A 21,947-nucleotide genomic window follows, 5' to 3' on the forward strand; every position below is an offset into this window, starting at 1 on the left:
GAGATGTCAAATACAAACACTCATTTCAATTTAATGACTGATGTAGCTATATTGTATAACTCAATACTTTATAAACGTTAAAAAATATTATTATTTTATTATTATTTTTCAATGAATTTGAAAAACAATAAAAGCGGGTGGGGTTAGAAGAATAAAAAAATTCGATGGCACTGATTAAAGACAACAAACAGTAATTAAAGCTAAGTGGGGTCAAAGAAAATAAAAAATTCATACCAAGGAAATAACGCCTCAGTATGTTGCTGTCAATTTTGACGTCTTTGCTACCTTCTTTTCCATGCCAGTAATGACAACTCAATTGGATCTCTAAGTAGCTTCAATTGTTACCGTTTGTCATGCCACCTGTCATTTAACGGGTCAGTTAGAAATGCTCTAACAAACTCAAGAAAAATAAAGAATTTTTTGACCAAGAAAATACCTCAATTCTCAACCTAAATAATAGAGAATAATCTACCAATATGTGATTGAAAAATGAAATGAAGGTGTTTTTTTTTTATCGCTAATGGCTCCTAAATAATTTTAACTCGTCCAAGATGGGTCATGAGGAATATATTGAATTTAAAATATCTAGAAGAGTTCTTTATGATTGCAAAAGGGGCATGAGAAATGTTAGAGAGAGAGAGAGAGAGAGAATGGTGATTTTATTTGAACCTCACAATTTGTTCTTTTGATCCTCGTACTAATTTTAAACATGAATAACTTATTTTATCCTTGTCCATAATTACCATTAAGGATTAAAAAAACATTTAAAATATAAATTAAATTTACTCAATACACACACATACGTTCCTGCAACCCTAGTTAGACTTTTTTCACAAACCATCATATCTTCCTACAACTCTAACAAGATTTATGCGCTTATATTGGTGAAAACATACATAGTATTTATTTATAAGGGTGAGATTGAAGTTAAGGAGGCTTCGAATGAGGTGTGAGTTAATTTTTTGGCATTTTTCAAATTTAGGGTTGCATGGTGGTCACTGATTACGTGCGGCAGACGAGTACCAAACACAATTCCACTAAAACATTAAACATATTTTATTTGATCGGCTGTTAACTTAAGATGTAGTAGAGGTCCACTGTAAAGTGGAAAAGGGTTTGGTATCGTATGACCGAATCTTACCTATTATTTGGTGGCGACGAATCGAAATGTAATTTTTTTTTTTTCAATAACTTGTTGTCGATCACAAATTTAATGCAAACTATTTTGACCTTACTTATATTGAAGGAACAAGAACAAGGTGACACCGCTACTGAAGGCAACAATGTTGGAACAAAATATGTAATGGACTATATTGATCAATTCATAACTTACGAGGTAATCATTTTGAGTATCTTTTTTTTTTTTTTTTTGGTATGAAATCCTATTTAGTATCATTAACGTGGCATCAATGGTTCAAACTTTAACTTCAAATAACATGGGTTTAATGTGTAGATATTCAAAGTTAGAGATGCATTAATTAGATGGACTTGTGCATAAGGAAAAATGAATAATATTGTCATTGTTATTAGAAGGTCTGATTTTGAAGGTCAGGGCAACAGTAAATATGAGTCTTGCAAGTCTAGCGAGACAAATGATGTAATGTCAGCTGCAAATGTTGATACAAAAAAGTGTTTGAGGGACACTAGTACCAAGAAATATGGATGTCCATTCTTAACAAAAGGTGTCAATACTGGTGAAGAGGATGATTGGAAGTTTTACAGTTGTTTTAGAATATCTTTAAGGTCATTCATTTGTAAGGCAACTTTCTGAAGAGGAGAATGTCTTGTTGGTTGACATGTCTAAGAGTTTGGTAAAACCCATAGATATTTCGGTCATCGTGAAGGAAAGAGATGCAATGAATATTTCAACTATTAAGACAATATATAATGCTAGGATCCAAAATAGAACCAAAGAATTTGATGGGGGAACATAAATGCAACAATTGCTTACTAAGTTGTTCGAACACAATTATATTGAGTAGTATAAGACATTTGGTGATATTGTAATTGACTTATTTTGGATACACCCTATTACGATTGAGATTTTGCGGGCATTTCCATATGTACTTATCATGAATTGCACTTATAAAACTCATAGGTATCGTTTCCCACTATTGCAAATTGTTGGGGTGACATCTACTAATATGACATTCTCTGTTGCCTATGTGTATATTAATGCCGAGAAAGAAGACAATTACACATGAGTATTAACTAGATTGATGAGGTTGTTGGATGATGATTGTCTTTCTAGTGTTATTGTCACAAATCGAGAGTTAGCACTTATAGATTCTATTACATCTATATTTCCAAGTACACAACATTTATTATGTGTATGACATATTAATAAAGGAGTGTTTGCAAACTGTAAGAAGTTATTTAGGACCCTAAAACAAAGGAAGCAATTTAATGGGGCTTAGAATACTTTGTTTGGTTTAGAAACGGAGGAGGAATATTAGCGTTGTTTGCGACAGATTGAGTCTAAGTTTAGTGAATTTAAAAGGGCTCTCGAATACATTCATGACAATTGATTAAATCCATTTAAGGATAGGTTTGTGGCCGCATGGATATACACTTATAGCGAAAATTGCACATGCAAAGTTGAAGCGACAACTTTGCTCAAGTCAACTTAAGTTTGAGGGATCGTGGGTAGATTCACTCATTGTTAAAGCTGGAACACACAAAGATTAAGGCATATTTTGAAAAGAGTCGATGTTTTATTCAACATATGGTCAAACATCCAGAGTTGAGAGAGTTAGGAGGTTTGTTTCTATAACAGTTTTGAGTGTAATTGTGTGCGAGTTAAAACAGGTAAATTCAGTTTACTTATTGCATGTACATATATGGCCTACATAGTTAACATTGTAATTTATTTTAAAACAGGTTAGAGATGGATAAGGTGGATGCTCTATCATGTGGTTGTGCTATTCATCGAACCCATCAATTACCGTGTACACATGAAAATGTGGAGTATAGAGATCGTGGTATACCAATCCCATTTGATGGCATGCATTCACATTGAAGGAAATTAGATCTTATCAATGTATGAAAGAGTAGTCAGGATACAACTTCACCAGGAAAGTCGCAATTACAAAGATTCAATATGTGGTATGAGCAACAAGATGATGAAAAGAAGAGATAACTCCAGATGATACTCAAGGAGCTAATGAACCTTAGTTCTACTTTGCTTACTGAACCAAAAATAAGTTAAAGACCAAAGGGAGACCGCGAAAAGTTGACACTTATACTTGTTGTTAGCCATAAGCATTTGAGATTGTTAAGGGTACCTTTATCCATTTTGGTTATGACAGCCACTCACTAATGCTTACGATGGCACGATCGGCCTCCATTGCTTCACCTAAAAATAAACCAAAGGAGAGCTTCACTACCTCACTAAAAAGCAAACCGAATATAGAGACATAGTTATGGCAAGGACATTGCTCATAATGTCTTATGTTTTTAAGAAGTGTATTCGGGAGCACAAACGATACAAAGAGATTGAGCGAGCGCTTAATTATTTTGGTGATGGATTTGCACAATTCTTTTGTTGGATGACCATGCTTGACGTGCATTGACTTGGATAACTCATGAAATATGGTGTTCAAAACTGATGACTTGGCGATGTTCTCCATAAGGAAGTCAATCTCGAGTTTGCCCTTGTGATTAAAGCTCTTGGTAGGTTGGCCCATGTGGTTGTCTTCTAACATCATTACTTTGTAGTGGTCTTCCACATCCTCCTAGTCATCTAAAATCGAGGGCAGAACAATTTGTGTGACAGTGGCGTTGATATCTAGCCATAACTGAGATTTCTCGACGGCTTCCAGTAAGTCGAAGACTTGGAGTATTTGCGTGGCGTAATAAGGATCGCCCAACACCTCCCAATACTCATCAACAGTGGCCATACAACAACAAGTCTAGAGCAACTAGCAAAGTCTAAGAAAAATGAAAAAAATGAAGGAGAAAGTGAAAGAGCTAGGGTTGAAAGCAAATGTTGCTGAGACTTAAAATGAGAGGCGTTACTCTCATTTTCCCAATTGGGTTATAGCTTGGTAATCAAGTCACGAGATATGATAGTTTTCTAATTGTATTAGGATTTACCATTGACTACAACTGCAGAAATTCCGTCGATCGTGCCATTTAAATTGTATAGGGTTCCATCGAGCAAAAAGCAACTGCAAATATTATGTAGCAATTCTATTTAAAATGTATTTTAACCTTTTATATTCCATTAAATAATTAAATAATTATGTTTTTTGTTTGTTTAATAATTAGTATGAATGCTCAACAGAGAAACATGGTCTATTGGGGGACCACGTTGGGGCTAATCCTCTTGAGAGGCTAACCTCGCAGCTCTAAGTCTCCTCGTTGAGGGTCTAGGACGCTCTCTATCAAGTCGAGATGATGCAGCCTCAATAGTACTTCTACGAGTCCTTTTCATATTTGAAAAACAATATTAAGTATAATCTCAGTAATGAATTCAGTAGACTACCACTGTAAAACAGAAATAAATTCGGTAGACAACCACTGAAACACTGAAACAAATTCGTTAAACTACCACTAAAACAATGCAATGATTTCGGTGGTAACCCATCGAAAGTTAGGGCTATTTTGGTAAAGCCAGGTTCAAACCCATACATCCATTTTCAACAAAATCACAACCATGAATACATATTTATACTTTAAAACACATCAAATCTTTGAAATATCACTCAGAAACATAAAATTACAAATCAAAATCGAAGGCTAACCTTGCGTTCTTCACGACCCTGGATTAGTGGCGTCGTTGTCGAGAAGTTGTGCGATGAGGTTTAGCAATACACGGGTCTGCAATGAGGTTTAGCGATATGAGTTTGCGATACGGGTTTGTGATGGGATGAGGTTTAGTAATATAGCAAGTTATCGATAGGGTGTGAAAAAACAAAGTGTGTGATGGGTTTAGGTTAGTTAGGATAAATTAGGAAGAAATAATGTGTGTAGAGAGGGTACATAATCTCCGACAACATATTCAATGCATTCCAAAAGCTCCGTTTTATGTTTAACTCTTTCTCGAAAAAGTTCTCAATCCCAAAAAAAGTATAGCAACAAATCTCACATGAACCATCCGAACATCGATCAAATATTGGAGGAAGATTTAGATATAGTAAATGATTGAATGAATAATCATCACTAACAATTTTCGTCAAGCTTTAGATGATGTAAATATACGAACACTCTGTAGTAATTTGGCAATATCTCTTTATGCAAAACTCCAATTGATGTGGAGTTCCTCCCCAAGGATATGCTTTCCACGCTCTGATACCAATTGACAGCGCACGTAGTGGGCAAAGAATGACAACCACAAAAAACCTCAATCCTGAAATTGAGGACACATGCCTCTAATATACCAAAACAACATATGCTCATCTATCTCAACAAGATTATTTCGAGCCACCAACTAATAAAATTTATGTGGTATAGTCTGTCATTGTTTATGTCTTTTGTCTCAAATTTTACAACTATTGATAAATTAATTTTTGGTAGTTGGGCGATATGAAGGTTGAGCTCATGTGCTTCTGCATTTTTTCCCACACGTCTCAATCTTGTTGTTTTCGCATATATGTCGCTTTCAGTTGTTGCCACCACGCTGAGGCACGACCCCTAAACCTTGTTGCTACAAGCAAAACTTTCTTATCTATTAGGACCTCCTTAAACTCCAAAACCTCTTCGACAGAATTAAGCCAATCTAGAAATTCTCCGTGTTGTCAATTCTTGAACCCGCATCTTGACGCTGCACATCTAAATTCTCGATCAGTCTCATTTCTTCATTTTGACCTCGCTCGCCAAAAGGATTTGTTTCCATTTTTTGGGCAAGCCACTCAACTTGTTGTGCCAAGCATCCAATATCGTCCCTTCCATACACATCATTTGTATTAGGTTCACGTCCTTGGCTCATTCCACTACTTCCCTTTCTTCACAACATGATGCACCTAAGCTCCAATACCAACTGATGCAGCGTATTAGAGCAAGGGTGTTAGGAAACACGAATCACGAACCCCAAATCACCAATCCCCGTTTAATCTAAGAATTGAATTTGTTGATTCGAAGAATGCCCAGATTATGAGCAAATGATCCATGTTAACAATCACATTGTTCCAAGCTTAAATCATCCATTCAACTAGTCTTGAAGAGGAGATCTATACAAACGTGTTAAACCCTATAGCTTAGGAAACCATATAGAAAAAACAAAACAAGACATTTTAGCTTCCAAAATACAGACTGCATAGGGTTTAAATCTACTTGTTACCCACAAAAGGTTCTTATTTAAAGCTGGGTTGGGAACAACCCTAACCATTCCAAGTTGGGGTCAAGAACAACCCTCACCATTCCAACAGAGAAAATTCGTAAATGATCAACATGAGAAGAAGATGGTCTCAACTGTTCCTAAGTAACATCCAAAGTAATAGACAAGTTCCTACCCCCACCAAAAGCACGAGCCTCGGATAGTATAATATATATATCATTGCAAGTCCTCTTATTAAGACTTAAATCCCACATAAGTAAAACCTATTCCCATAAAGACCATTTTAGAAGTTTCTCCAACAAGACCAGTGAAAATATCCTATGCACCAATGTTTTAAATCGTGATCGCGTATCGCGTCACAAATTATATAAGTTATCACATCTTGTAAGCATCAATGCATTGTTGCATAAGCTAATTGGGAATCTAAATATTGTAGCTATAAAAAAAAAATACATAATATAGGCAATCAATTTGGCGATCCAAATGTCTAAATATCATTCAATAACAATAGGTAAACTTTAAAAAAGAAAAAGATAGCTGATGGACATATTTTATATTATATATTTAACCTCATTCTTAGTATATTTTGGTTAATATTTTGGAAGAATTTTGATACTTTGAATTATATTTCCAATATAGGACTTTCGACTCTCTCTAGAGCAAAACATAATCAAATTGAGGAATTTTGGAGTAATTCTAGTTGGAGGACGTTCTTGAGTCACTTAGCTTGATCGTACCAAAATTTCAGATTTTTCTTCCAAGTGGTTATTTTCTGGCAACAAAATAAAGGAGCAGTGCGCGGTGTTGGAATAGTGACGTGTTGGGCTTTTATTGCATTTTTGGAGTCCAAGATGACCTCGGATGGGTTCGTGGCCTTCTAGAGAAGTGTTCAGAACATTTTTATCTTTAAAACAAGCTATCTTGGGCCAGATTTGGAGGAGGTTTGGGGCCAAAACGTGGCTGGGCAGATTTTGGGCAGATTCTCCTATTCCAATTTGGACTTTATTTCCTAGTATTATTTTATTTTAATTAGTTTCCTTGTGGGGATAGAAAAGCTGTACATTGGCAGCTAGGTTTTAAGGGATATTTAAGCTCTTTCTCACGGGGAATTGAGGACCCCCTTTTCACTTTTGAACTTTGCATTGTGTAAAGCAATTGTTAGGGTTTTGGGTTTTCGCAACTTTCAGGTGTTTTCATTCTTTTCTTCTTAATGATATTTTCTTGGATTTCAATTATGAGTATGCGTAACTAAATTTCTTTTGCTAGGGTGAAGCCTTGAACCTTAGCATGAATATGTGATTTTTATTTAATTGCTTATGATGAGTGCATGTGTATTTTGAATTGTTAATCACTGTTTTAAACTATCTAATTGTCTTAATGCCTGATCACCATTAGGATCTTTAGAAAAGTAATTGGATGCAATTTTGGTCGGAAGGTTCCCTGAAATTGATGCTAGCTTCTTGTGATTAATAATTGTAATTTCACTTAAGATGAACACCATGTCTTAAGGGTTGCATGGTTTTTCAAAGGGTTTTCACAAAACTTAATGAGTCTTTCATGTTCAGATTTGATCCGAACGTCCGGACGGGTTGCATGTTGGATATACGTTCTGTGTTGGAGGTTCCAAGTAGAATATACATTAGGAAAACCTAACCTTCAAAGTGGCATGTGCAAATCATAAGTAATTGGTAAAAGTTCATAGGATTGCTAGGTGATGGTGAAACCCTAGTGTTTTTATAAATTGATATTCAAAACTCTTTCTTTCAATCGTATTTGTTTTTGTTTAATATTTGTTTTTTAGAATCAACCAAATTTATAATCATCTTTCTTGACTTTTTATTTTAAGTAGTAATTGGAATTTGTTTTTACATAAATTGCTAATTAGTCCTTGAGGAAAACGACCTTGCATGAGCATCTATACTACAATAGCCTTGTATTCTTGCAAGTATTTTATGTGATTTTAACACTGTTTGCACAAGTACTAAAAATCCTATCAATAGCCTACAAGATTATTAAATTCAAATAGAATTCCAACACAATGATTGTCTTATGCAAAGATCATTCATAATTCACAATTCAAAATTCACAAAACACAAAAACAATCATAAAATATAAAAAAAAAACAATTAAAAGAACTCACTTCACTCGTTTATTCTTAGGAGGTAAATATAGAAATAAGACATTGCTTAACCTTAAAAATGCTTTAAAGTGTGAGAAAACTTGTGGCAAACCTTGTCACCGCTAGACGTATGATCTCCTTATTGTCGGTGTAATGCCTTATCAAAGTAAGCACTAATGTATGCTCATAAACAAACTTCACCAATATCAAATCAATACAATGGGCGGCAACTCACCATGGCTCAGTTATTCTTCACATGGACATGTGTTAGCCCTTTGGGCCATGTGCACAAAGTCCCACATCGAAATATAACACAAGTTGCTCCACCCAAAGAGTCTATAAAAAAGGTTCTTGCCCCAAGATACCGAGTAATAGTAACTTGGCACAAACTATTTGTACCATGATCATATAATTGGAACGCATATAATTGGAAATTGCTTTGTCCCACCAGGTAATAGTAACTTGGCACAAACTATTTGTCGCACGTTTATATAGTGCTCAACTCATGCATGGTAAGGAGTTTAAACCCTGATCATATAATTAGAAATTGCTTCCATCGTGGAGAAGTAAAACAAACTATTTGTGGCATTGAATGAAATTCCACAATTGAATAACCAAAGCCCGATCTTTCAATAGACATCCTTTATTTCCTCCTCCTTTTTTTTTACTTTGAAATTAAATGTACTTTGTTGAGCTTGTGAGGACACACATACTTGTCAATTGGTCTTCTAGGCCTAGGAGCTAAAAAACTCTCACCACTTGGAGTTGGAACACTCCAACTCCCACTCTCATTCCCACTGCCAACTTCATAATTCATAGATTTCAAATCTTCATTAGATGTTTCACTCCCAAATTGGCCTTGCTCATGAAGTAATTCATTTTGCTTCTCCTTGGTCATCTTGAATTTTTTTAAAGTACTCCTCACATTCTTTTTTGACAGGTGAAACCGTTGAACGAGGCTTTATATTATTGTGAGTGTGAGCTAAGTGATCTTTGAGCCTAATAATACTCCCAGTGCAATTTTCATCACAAAAACACCTTAAATATTTGTCCCCTTCATCTTTGTTTCCCCACTTCCAAACAAAATCCTTCGTAATTATCAATTGGAGAGACTGCAATAAACAAATCACTTCACCAACAAGTTTTTATTTTCCTAGGTTTCTAGCGTATGTCAATTTAAAAATTCTTAGCTTTGGTATATTATTGATTTCAGCCCCGCCCAATTTTGCAATTTCATTGCTTTTGTCGATTAAGAAAAGATGTATTGGTCCGAATGCATTACCAAGTTACCCACCAAGACTTTCTTTGTATTATAACGGTTGCCCACAAGCGGGAAAAGCACTTCAAAATTGAAAGCACGAAGACAAAGAAACGCTCCAAATCAAAAGAAAGGAGAAAAATGAGAAGAGCTTCAATAAGGGGTCGGCGACCAAAGGAGTCCTTCAACCCACGGCCACCGCCAGCAACGCCGCTGGACCACTTCCGCCACCGAGACTCCGATGCCAGTTTCGCAAGTAGCCGCCCTTCCTCCGTGGGGATGGGCCCCACCTCCAACGCCCTCGACCTCTACAAAGACCGCTCCTTCCAGCAGGCCACCCTCTCCTCCATCAATTCCTACTTGGCCTCCCACTCTCTGCAAATCTTCCTCAAATTCCCGATCCCCTCCGCCAAGGAAATCACCGAAACCTTAAAATTCCTCGTCGCCCGCCTCGACTACCCTAACCCCAAGCTCGAAGACGACCTCCCCGTCATACTCAAATTCCTCAAATGCCCCTTCAAGCCCAACAAGTCCGTGCTCCGAAACCCTACCGTCAACCACCACCAGTGGCCTACTTTGCTCGCCGTCATCCACTGGCTCTTCCAGATTGTGCTCTACAACGATCATCTCGCTTCCAATTCCGGCGCCTTCGTCGACAACAACGCCATGTCTGCGTACGCGCTGGAGAGCTATTCGTATTATATTAGCGGGGATGATGATTCCGTGGAGGCGTTGGATCGGCAGTTCTTGGAGAAGTTGGAGGCGGAGAGGGAGAATGCGGAGGAGAGTATTAGGGTTTTGGAGGCGACCGCGGCGGAGCTGGAGGGGAAGATGGAGGAGATGAGGTCCGGGCCTTCCAAGAGGGAGGCGCTGGAGAAGGAGAGGGGTGTGTTGGAGCAGGATGTGAACAAGTTCAATGAAATGATTGGGAGTCTGGCAAAGAGTGTCGCGAAATTGGAGGCCGTTTTGGAGGCAAAAGAGAAGGAGTTGGAGGCCAAAGTGGCGGACACTCGGAGGATTTGCGAGGAGAATGAGGAGTTGAAGAAGAGGGTGGAATTGCAGACCTTCAATGCCAGGGACGTGGATAGAATGAAGAGGGAATTGCAGGCTGTGGAGAGGGATATAGGTGAAGCCGAGCTGGCGAGGAATGCGTGGGAGGAGAAGGCTTGGGATCTTGATACCATGCTCAGCCATAAGTTTAAGGAGCTTGAGACTTTGGCTATGGAATGCAACCAGGCTATGAGGAGGTTTGTCCTCCTTATCATGTGATTTTAGTGTTGCCAATTGATTTATGAAATTTTTGTTGCATAATGCATGAAAATGATAAGTTGATCTAGATGTTCATGGACCCATTAAGCACTTTTCCTTGGGCATTGATTTGTTTGAAGGTGTTTGCTTACTCTTTTCGTGGGTCATCTATGCCTTACAAATATTCTTTAGGTTGACTAAAACATCCAAGATAGTTTTCATGAATTGCCACATGTTTTAGCCGCTTTTTAAGTGCTTTAAGTTGAGATAAGTAATTATTGTTCTTTGCCTTGTTTGTTTATGTCAGATCTTATTTCTTGAAGTTTTAATTATATTGGTACTATGAATGAACCAACAAAGACGCAGTCTAAGTTTGTTTGATTATTTGTTTTAATTGCTTGCTGGCTAATGACAGTTGACAGTGCCATTTCGACGATTTTACTCATCTTTGTATGCAATCGTTCTCTTTTTGGTGGTAGCAGGTTGAAACTTGGTAATGGCTTTCAGTATGTATTGAATGCTAAGGGATCAACAGCAGCTGATGTGATGGGGATTGACTACAAATTAACATTAAAGCCAGCACTTAACTCTTACTCTGATGATATAAAGAAAAGCTCTGTGGAAAAACTGGAAGAGTTGATTTCCCTTCAGCAACAGTCAAGTGAACTTTCTGCTACAATTGAGGGAAAAAGAAATTTTATAGCGACACTTCAATCTCATATTGACGAAGTAAGTGGATCAACACTAATCCTTATACAGATTAATTTTTTCCACATAGGAAAGGGCTGAGTTCTTTATTAGTGTAGGGTATTATCGTTTTCTTGTTAGGTTATTTGAAAAGTGCTCATGGGTACAAAACTTAGTCAATTACTGCATGAGTGCATACTATACCAGAAGTATGTAGAAGTAACCTTTCATGGCCTGGTTGTTCTTGTCATAAAACCACGTAGTAACATCATTCTGTCTGATGATGAACCTTTTCGTTATTTCTTTCCATGAAAAAATTCTCCACTGCTCAAAGAAACTAATCCACAAATAATTTCCACATTTCAGTTTCACAGGGGTATGAGTGTGCACGTATGTACACACAGACACATATTGGCTAGATAGATTCAGGAGTTTGCAATAAGCATGAACTTGACAGAACCAATCTGGTTTCAGAAGTTTCAACAGTGTGTTTGGTTTCAGTTCAATCAAACCCAGCATGACGTAAATATGAACGTGGTGGCACTGCTGTGTTCAAGCCTTACCATTATGTTTTAGTTCTGTTTTGCATACTGGTCTTGATGCTTCTTTCTGGTTTTATTGTTTTGGCCCTTATCTACATAAGTTTTTATGCACCAAATTCTTTACCTTAGCAAATTTATTTTGTGTCTTCTAGTAATGTATAAGACTTCATCCTGTCGAGTATTAGGTATATATTGATGAACATTTAGAACATAGGCTGTTCTATGAAATTTAAAGATGATCAAATGGTTGAGTGGTTGGAATTGAACCCTGGTCCACTGGTTTTCTTTTGATAATTTTTTAGCCCCTGGGTTTCTGCTAATGGATCCTGTTGTTTATAGGCGTAGGATTGTTGTTTTTGTTGAACAAGTTATCTTTCCATCTTATTATGTCCAGCTATGATGTTACATATTAGTTTTATAAACTGATATTACTCCCCAGTGCATTGCTATGCTCTGAGCTTGAATTATTGCTACCAAGTTGAGCATAATGAAGTCCGATTGATTACTGTTGTATGTCTAACCAAGTTAAAAATCACTGTAACTGTCATGATTATTTGCATTTGTGACATAAACTAGCATTAAAAACAAATTATTTAGGAGAATAAGTCACATTTCTTGTACTTATGGGCAATCTGATGCCACTGGGTTTTATGCATCTATTGGCAACTATCAGAAATTTCTGGTTATATATTATTTAAAAGCAATGCCTTCAGTTTGTTGATATTGGCTTGGATAGAATGGTTTCTGGAAGTTGGTATTTCTCTTATAGAGGAAAGGGAGGACCATTTCCAAATATTGATCCTTTGGCAACTTTTGGAAACCAACCTTACTTTTGAAGCATCTTGTGGTTTTTATTATTTATTTATTTTTATTTTTTTTATGGCTAGAGGTTTGAAACTTGTGGTGATAAATGACCTCAGTTAATCTAATTGGTTATTGCTGCACTGTGGTTTGGAGGAAAGAGATAGTATTTGCAAGGGTTTTGTTTTGATTTCATATTTTACTCATGAATAACTTATCCATCAGGTGGAAGCTCAACTTAATTTGTTGAAGAAAGAGACGCATGACTACACTTACAGATGTGCAATTGAAGCCAGACAGATGATGGACGATGTTCAAATGGAGGCTCATAACTTGGATATTTTGGAAAGAGACGCAGAAGAGATTCTGAAGGTATTGCTACTTATTTCTTGGACAATTAAATTTAAGGTTTCAATTTACTTGTTAATGAAAATTTGTCAAGCTTTAACTCCTAATAAATTTTATTTTTCTCGTAGACGTCCAAATTGAAATTGCAGGAGACAATCAAACAAACTGAAGAAGAAACGAAGAAGTGCGCTTATGAACTCATGACTGTTATTGACTCGGTCTCAAAGCACAAAGAATACGTGCAGTCTAAGATTTTAGAAATGAGGAGAGATGTCTCAGAAACTGCTGTTGCGGTATCTGACGCTCACAAAGGTTCCTTGCAATCCCAATTTGGTTTTCTATCTCATGCAAACCAGCAATAGGTAACAACGCTCCAATTTGTTTCTCTGTCTTGAGCCACTGTCTTGCTTGCTGTTTATCCGGTATTTTATATGCTCGTAAAAGTACCGCCGCGATATCATCTGATTGGTAAAAACTGCGATCTTAATTAATTTAGTGATCTTTGTAACTTATTTTCATCAATGGAACTAATCAGATGGGGAAATAGTTCACAATTTACAATTCGGATTTAGGCTGTCAACTGAATAGGAGATTGTGGTATTCCGAGTTTGTATGGTAGCGGTATTTGTGGATCTTACAAAGCTTTACCATGTCAACATATATTGGAGCTGAATCTGATGCCCTTTCGAGCTAAGTTTTTAATTTTTATACTCTTTGTCCAGCACAAAAGTCATTCATAGTCATTCAATAGGAGTATCAATATATACTAGTCAAGTCCACTTTTCTTATTACAAGGAAACAAGATTATAGCTTTTATTGACACTTGAAAGATAATGTTTATATACCTACCTAGCTTAGATATTAAAATAAAAATGTTATTTTTGGCCAGGAAATGAAATTAAGTCCAAGGACAATTGGGAAAAGTTATAAAACAGAAGGAAAAAAAAAATGGAAATTAGAGAACTACGCTAGGGCTGTCACCACTAGCCGTGCAATTAAGTCAATTTAACCCTAAAATTTTGAGCAACTTGATGGTCATAATCGTTAAATAAAGTGTATTAACGAAGAGGCGAAATTAAAGTCTCTCATAATCCAAGAGCACGTTAACCTTTGAAGTCCATACTTCAAATCCTGCCCATAACAAGTGTTTACCTTGTTAAAATGGGCCAGAATCAAATCACGGGATTAAGCCCTTGGGCCCAAAAATGCAAATACCGGGAAGGCTAGAATGAGGGATAATATTAAGGTCATAATGAGGGGTATTTAATAGCCGTCCAATCAAGTATAGAGTTATTATTGTACTGTTGGATATAACACACTCATCGTAATCCCTCAACATAGAAGCTCCGTGCAAATATAGCTTGACTTGCTCATTCTCTACCAACTCCTTTAACAGGGAGATTCCATATCATCTTTCAGTGACCCATTGAAGCAGGTTATGCCCCACCTGGCTGTAAATGCTCATCTTTGATAACCTCCCCTGCCATAAAAGCATTTCCTTCGGCTAGGCCTTTCTTCCCAGGGTGAATGAACTTCACCACCCACGGTCCTACTCATTATACACCGCTATTTCCATTCTGATTTTTTTTTTTTTTTTCCAAATGCTTTTCCTTAACATGGGACCTACAATTTTATTGCTTGGTAAAATAAAATAAAAAATCAATTTACAGCAAGTCAATAATGTACAAGAAAATGTGCTTGACCTTGTTTCGTTTTGATGCCGTTCAACGCCTCCACAAACAAGGTAACAATCTTGTAGCACCACTTTGATTTTTCACAAATTCACAGGCCAAATATTCTGCAAGTAACATTGATATGCCTGCAACATTCACTGCCCCGCATAAATCCCGTTCAAAAACTCCCAGTATTACAAGATCAAACCTGGCTCTGATACCATGTTAGCATATTCAGAACATTATCATGCATATAGATTCAATCAAAACATGTAATAAATCTCAATGAAAATGCAGAGAGCTTTTGAGTAAAGAGAGGTCAGATTTCTGTGTGTGAGAGAGAGAGAGCTTTTAGAAGAATGCTAGCTGTATCAGCCCAGCACCAAAACATGTATATATCATGACACTGACAAAAACCGTTAGGGAGGAGATATTCCCTATTACATCACTAAATCTAGCCATTCAATCATTACCCTATAAGATAATGACAGGTGGCAAAATGCTATTACATTCTCTGCTGTACACTTGGACTATGATCCAAGGCAGCCTTCCTAACAAGAATAGAACCTTCATATTCTAATTCCATCACAGCAGCTACACCTATACACCAACAATTATGTTATTCAGTAACCGTCTCATTATCACAGAAGCTGGCATAAGAAGAAAATCAACAGCAGTAGATGTGGACCAACCAGTTCAGTCAATACTAATGTGGGCATCGGATCCTTAGATGAGTTTGTTTGTTTTTGTTTTTTTGTTTTTTTTCCTGGCCAAGCAAGTCGCTACAATGCAGAGATACACAACAGGACCGGGAGATGCTTTCCTTTGATTCGTAAATCAATGACCATTCTCACATCTTCATGAACATATAGGAAGCATATCCCCTCCTCCCGAAAATACTTTTGTGGAATCTAATGTTCTAATATGGCTTGACATGTATGGATACGGCTGTCAGCATGTAAGAAGGGTAGTAAACTTGCCAGATTAGTTTCTATATTACCTTATCATAGCACTGAAGGTTGGCGAAAGTGTTCACGAACATAAGCTGTTGCATGAGGAGAAGCAGGGCCAGAGGAAGTTTGGGGCGACCTTTTAACAAAGGGATGGTTCAATAGCTGAGCTGCAGTAGGTCGATTATTAGGGTTAACTTGTAAACATTTGAAAATGAAATCTCGTGCATCCGTTGATAGTGAATCAGGAACTGGAGGAGGTTCACCCCTGCCAATCTGAAATAATGCTTGCATCTGCCAATCAACAGACAAGAATATGATTTTTCTCAGATTTCTAAGACGACTCCACAAGGGATAATCTAGGGATCTATCATGTCTTTCATATGACTGACTCTGTTTTTTCTTTTAGAATATACCATTTTAACAAATCAGTACGACATTTTTTGTTGTTATTTTATAATTTCAACATATGTCTTGGACTTCTCTAATGTTTCAAATTGATTAAGAATATTCACCCTAATTTTCCCCTTGTAACTTTTCCTCTCTCTTCTCTCTTCCCTTCACTTCCTCTTTCCCACAACTAGCATTAGAACATTATGTCATCAATTTTATAAGGCTTTCTAAAGACTAACTGATTGCTGAGAAGAAACCTCTGGATTCAGGTTTTAGAAGGGGTGAAAAAGGGGTCACGATTAAGGAATTTTCTAGGCATGGGGAAAAAAAAAGAAGGAAATTGGGCCTTCTTTGTGATCTGATTATAGTAGTTGGTGAAACTAGCAGCTTTCAGAGGTAGGATTTCATTGATGGTAATCTAGTTGCATGGAAGAGTGAAAAATGTTGTTAGGTCCAGTGCTGAGGTTGAGTGCAAGTGAAGATGATCTGCATAAAATCACATGGTGGGCGATGGGTGGTAGCAGGGTTGGATTCTATGTCTGAAAATAAGGTGGGGGATGTGGGAACTTTGTCAAAATGTTCATCTTTCTTCTAACTTTTCTTTCTTTCTATTTAATACGAGTATGCTGTTTCTTATCCTAAGAAAAGGTAGAAGCTTAGCATTTTATATACAGAAGTATTGAACATACGCCTTCCAGGTGAGAGTATGGAGGCTGACGGGTTAACATCTCTAACACAGCACATCCAAGGCTCCATATGTCAGCTGCAAGCCCATAGCCACGATTCTTTTGATTAACAACCTACAATTTACAGCTTACTGGTTAACGGGTTAACCCAAAACCAATGATACAGACAAGCATGCTTGGACTAACCTATGCCCAATTATAGGATTGCAACTGAAAATTAACTTTATCAGAGAACAAAATAAAATAAAATAAAATTAATAGATGAGAATTAAGTTTCTTTTACAGGGCAAATGATGTGGATTAAGGTAAAAGAGTAATGCAACAATTACAGATAAATACTAATTTTAATTCAAAAGAGCCTAATCATAAAATAATGTAAAAGACAAATTTGTCCTACTTCATGTTCTTATCCATAATGCATCTTATACCAATTTTACCTTTGCTTGTCTCTAAGTTACCATATCGCAAGCACCAAAAGATAGTTTAACCGAAAATTTCTTTTTTGCTTGTCCAGATAAAAAGATGAAAGTTGAAGTTGTAGAAAACACTTGTTTTTTTTTTCAACGAAATCTAACACATCCGACGAAACAAAAAGCACAAGTGGTAGAGAGATTGTACTCGTTTTACTATTTCTTCCTGTTATTGGTGGATTACTTGTCCACCTTGTATGGTTTTTTATGAAATAAAACTTCTCTTTTAAAAATTTAAAAAAAAGTAAATAGAGAGATTGTAGAATCATAAAAAACATAAAAATTTGGTCCAAGAAACTAAGGCTAAAAAAGTTGAAAAAGATTACATATGTACATGTTATAAATATAAGAAGCAGCAAATGAGGAGAAAACAGTCTGCACAAAGGGCAATACATATTTGTTTCTCTACTTAATGTATTTGGCAGGACACGTAGCGATGGTCAGATTTATCAACATTTTATTCAGCTGAAGTGAGAAATGTATCTGTTTCTATAAGATATTTACTGTAAAGAGAGGAGGCAAACCTCGGGGGCCATCCAATAAGCAGTCCCTTTGCAGGATTTCACATCATTGAATTTGGTTGCCTAGGAAAACAAAAGGCCAGAGTAGAATGGTCTAGCATTAGAAATTCTATGAATTTTTTTATTAAAATAAAATACAAATTCTATGAGAGAGAGAGAGAGAGAGCATTAGAGATTCTACCTTGGCTAACCCAAAGTCTGCAAGTTTCACAGATCCACTCGCATCCACCAATATATTAGCACATTTGATATCCCTGTGAATCACATTACGATCATGAAGATATGTCAACCCACTCAAAATCTGCTTTGTGAACACAGAGACTTGAGAATCCCTCAACAGATACTTTTCATAGAGATTTGCGAGTGAGCCTTTTGTTACAAGCTCAAGGAAGATATAGAGCTTAGTTTCATCCTGAAATAATATTAATTTGATCAATTAGTGTACAAAACAAGAGAGTCCAATAAATGAATGTTAAATTAACCTTGAAATACAGCGAGCTAGTCTAAAAGCTATTTTGTCACATGATTGCAGCTTGGGTAGTCGCATTGGTCTAGCATTTCTTTAATTGTTTGTTTTATAGTTCTACAAATATATGTACACACATGCACATATAAATGCCTATGTACTAACTACAGTATAAAAAAAATGTTAAATGAAAACTTGTCCTCATTCCCAAAAGGACATAAAAGAGTCAAGAAAAAACATAATGAGTAAAAGTTATGCTTCCAACTACATAAAGATCTAAATAGAAATGAAAACCAAGAAAGGAAGTAGCATACCTTGTCTGTGCCAAGATATTGAACTATGTTGTCATGTTCAAACTGACTCAAAAGATAAATCTCCTGTACCAAGAATCAGGGTATTAGAAGAAAGAATTTTAAGGCATCCAGGAAAATGCCCACAATAGCATCTACAAAAGAGAAAACAAATGTACACAACTGTGTAAAGCTTTAATCATTTAGCGTTAACATGTGCCTTTGGTTTGGACCCATTTATGAAGGATGGAACGGGTTAAAAACTTAAAATTCAGAAACAGACATGGGATGGGGAAGGCAGAGGCCAATAACTGCTGTTGAAATGGTCTGTCCACACCTGAACGGTTTTGTACAAACATGTGTGTGTGTGTGTGTGTGTGTGTGTATAAAACATTTCATTGGGTATTTGGGTTAATATTCAATAGATTTTAAGATCAAGACATCTGGTCCAAGACTCAAAAGGAAAGAGCATACGGCGTAGCAGGGGGTAAATACATGGGGTGAGATTGCAAGAGAGAGTGGGGGCTTGCTCTGAAGCAGGGAGAGGGGAGTTGCAGAAATGTAACCCAACTGTGAAACGCCCCATGCCCATCCCAAGATGAGGTCCCAGTAGATATCGAGTCCAAGCTTGCCAAGATAGAATAAATAAAATAAAGTAAAGATAAAAGATAGTATTTAGTAATTAAACTAGGACAAATCAGAATAAGACTCTTTCTTTACACCTGCTCAAGTTGGATAAGGCTCTGCTTGCCATGGCTTCCTTGATCTAGTAAAGAAACCTCCTTTACAGCAAAAAAGAATCCATCACTGCAAGATAATATATAAATGAAGCGTGAGAGAAACAGAGAGAGTGAGAACTTAAAAAGTTATATAAGACCAACATGTTAATTTTATGGAACAATATTTTCAGGGACATGCATGAATGATTAAGAAACAACAAATGCATAAACGGATGAGCAGTAATGTGAGAAACTATAGAATTAGCATATAGCCATGAATGGTTGTCCCATTTTTCAGGAAAGTGGTAGTCATTATCTCCCTAGCACCAAAAAGAGGAAGGGAGAAAAAAAAAAAGAGAAAAAAGGAAAAGGTTATAGTGATAACGCCCCACGTTTCTATTCATTAAACTCTTCAACAGATTCCTAGTCCCCTACCAAAGTATAGTTATTTCTTTTCTTTCCCCTTTTTCTTTTCAACATTCAAAGTCTTGTTCAGACTGAGGTATATTCAGACAAATTTAACATAATGCTAATCACTAATAACACAGGCATAAGAATTTTAAAAAAATTAAAATTAAAAATAAATAAAAACTGAGCAACACTCGCACAAGTTTTACTTGGAGTAAAAATATTTTGTGTAAAGGGATGCAGGAAACTATCGCTTACTCAGTAAAGCCTTCGTACACAGTTCCATACGAACCACTTCCCAAACGGTGACCCTTTTGCCACGATGACGAAACACTGCGTCTGAATTTCCCGTTTGGCGAAAAAATACTATGGATTGGCTCCAGCTTTGCTCTAGAAGTAGCATCAAAACCAACACTTTCATTTTCATTTTGATTATTGGATGGAGATAAGCCAGATGACAAAGAATCATCAGACAAATCATTGTCCTTTCCAAAATTCGCTTCATCTATCACTTCCCTCTCACCATTTGCTTCATTTACAAGGTCCTCTTCTTCATCCGAATACCTCACATCACCAACACGAATGGGCGAATTTGCTACACGAATATGGTTTTGAGGAGAAAAAGATTTCAATACAATCGGAGGCGGGCGCAGACCTTTAATTCCTCCACCACCACCACCCTTTCTGGCATTTCCCCCAAACTTCGCCGCATTCGAAGCGCTAATTTCATTGTCGAGCCTAACCCTAACTTCGGATTTCTCCAAAACGGCGCCGCTTTCCGCTCTGTCTGGCAATTCATGAGGGCTTTCATGGCGGAGGCGAGAGCGAGGCGGGAAGTGGGAGGAAGAAGAGCGAGCTCGCTGGGCCTCCCAGGCTGCGATTGGGATGGAGAAGTCTTCGGGGCCGGAAAGCCCAAGGCTGCGGCAGATGAGGTCGAATTCGCCCTCAATGCCTCTGACGCGGAAGCTGGGTTGGTGGTCAGAGAGAGGCGAGTGGTCCAGAGAGCGAGTTCTGATAGAGGGGGAGCCATGGCCGAAGGAAGAAGAAGAAGGAGAAGAAGAGGAGGAGGAGGTTGAGGCGTCGTAGTCTATGTTCCTCATGGCGTTTCGGCGATCGAGCTTCGGTTTCGGGCGTTTCGATTGCTTGGCGTCCATGGTGCTGCTCTGTTTGGCTACTTAGTTTCGAGCTTGAAGTTTCAAATGAGAGGAGCTTGGTGGTGAGTCAGGTGGGTGGCTTTTGACAGTTGCTTGGTCTTCTAGCTTGTGTCAAGTGGACATTGATATACAGACTCATAGCATCAGCGCTGTACGCGGTTCTACTTCTATCCAGTATACAGACAAAGAAAGAGAGTTGGAACAAGTTGAAACGGACAAAGAGCTGAAACGTTGACACTTGGCCACACCTTGGAGGCCTATCTTGTTATACGAGCGTCTCCATCCATAAGGGCTAAGTTTAGGGCAAGGGCAAGCAAGGGCTGCCACTATTTATATGAATAGTGTCAGTCTTGTCATTTGTTGTTTCACCCATGAGGGCTAAGTCTAAGGCAATTACTATTCATTTAAATTTATTTTTCATTTTTTATACTTAAACCATTGATTTTGATAAGCTTTTCAGATAAGATTTTCGATTCCCAAATGTTAATATTTATCGTAAAATTCTCACCTAAAAATAAAGATAAAATTTTGAAATTAAATTTGGTGTGGAAAGTGAATAATATTAGTAGGTATGTATAGAAAAAATTTCCATAATGTTTTGATATTTTTTTTAAAATTTTTTGATAATTTTTTTCAATTTTTTTAGCCAAAAATTGGACAACAGTTGGATTGTGCAAGATTTTTTGATCGGAGGCTCCAGGAGAAGCCACGTGACTTGTAACCATTGGGCAATGTGGGCTGGTGGGTCCAACAGTAAAAAAAAAATATTTGAAAATCAGCTGCTGACGTCAACAGCCCGCGGGCAACATCCCAGTCAATTTCTGCCTGTGGGCTTACCCGGGCTGGTGGGTCTCATGCCTTGCCCGGGTTGGATTCCTACACTGGAGCCTCATTGGGCTTGCCAGGGGGGCCTTTTGCCCAGTTTGATAGCAGCGCT

The 21,947-nt window shown here is 37.2% G+C and overlaps 2 protein-coding genes across 9 annotated transcripts; one reads left to right on the forward strand and one right to left on the reverse strand.

Annotated features, from left to right (window-relative positions):
• On the forward strand, positions 9,659–13,988 carry LOC18793993 (probable kinetochore protein ndc80). Its single transcript, XM_007222304.2, has 4 exons — positions 9,659–10,901; positions 11,385–11,631; positions 13,158–13,304; positions 13,409–13,988. Exons 1-4 carry the CDS (start codon positions 9,670–9,672, stop codon positions 13,640–13,642), a joined length of 1,860 nt encoding a protein of 619 aa, XP_007222366.2. The 5' UTR covers positions 9,659–9,669; the 3' UTR covers positions 13,643–13,988.
• Positions 14,501–21,218, reverse strand: LOC18790560 (mitogen-activated protein kinase kinase kinase 1). Of its 8 annotated transcripts, XR_002269633.1 has the most exons (9): positions 20,115–21,218; positions 19,452–19,536; positions 18,754–18,816; positions 18,155–18,385; positions 17,977–18,036; positions 16,986–17,096; positions 15,954–16,197; positions 14,984–15,099; positions 14,501–14,903 (listed from the first exon to the last, which is right to left on the reverse strand). XR_002269633.1 is itself a non-coding variant. In XM_020554527.1 (8 exons), the coding sequence occupies exons 1-7, from the start codon at positions 21,008–21,010 to the stop codon at positions 15,958–15,960; spliced, it is 1,686 nt and encodes a 561-aa protein (XP_020410116.1). In that variant the 5' UTR covers positions 21,011–21,218; the 3' UTR covers positions 14,501–15,099; positions 15,954–15,957. The 8 variants fall into 8 exon arrangements, 6 of the variants coding, with proteins under 6 accessions (XP_020410116.1, XP_020410117.1, XP_020410120.1 ...); XM_020554527.1 differs by having other exon boundaries at positions 14,501–15,099; XM_020554528.1 differs by having other exon boundaries at positions 14,501–15,111.

This window comes from Prunus persica, chromosome G1, assembly GCF_000346465.2.
Source record: "Prunus persica cultivar Lovell chromosome G1, Prunus_persica_NCBIv2, whole genome shotgun sequence".
Lineage (NCBI taxonomy): Eukaryota > Viridiplantae > Streptophyta > Magnoliopsida > Rosales > Rosaceae > Prunus > Prunus persica.

Excerpts from the sequence above, each read along its gene's own strand:
- LOC18793993 (XM_007222304.2), top strand. The coding sequence starts at position 9,670 with ATGCATTACCAAGTTACCCACCAAGACTTTCTTTGTATTATAACGGTT. Across the intron at positions 10,902-11,384 it reads TGCAACCAGGCTATGAGGAG|GTTGAAACTTGGTAATGGCT; the intron begins GTTTGTCCTCCT and ends TGGTGGTAGCAG. Across the intron at positions 11,632-13,157 it reads TTCAATCTCATATTGACGAA|GTGGAAGCTCAACTTAATTT; the intron begins GTAAGTGGATCA and ends CTTATCCATCAG.
- LOC18790560 (XM_020554527.1), bottom strand. The coding sequence starts at position 21,010 with ATGGACGCCAAGCAATCGAAACGCCCGAAACCGAAGCTCGATCGCCGA. Across the intron at positions 19,537-20,114 it reads GTGTACGAAGGCTTTACTGA|TGATGGATTCTTTTTTGCTG; the intron begins GTAAGCGATAGT and ends ATTATCTTGCAG. Across the intron at positions 16,198-16,985 it reads CATACTCTCACCTGGAAGGC|ATGCAAGCATTATTTCAGAT; the intron begins GTATGTTCAATA and ends GTTGATTGGCAG.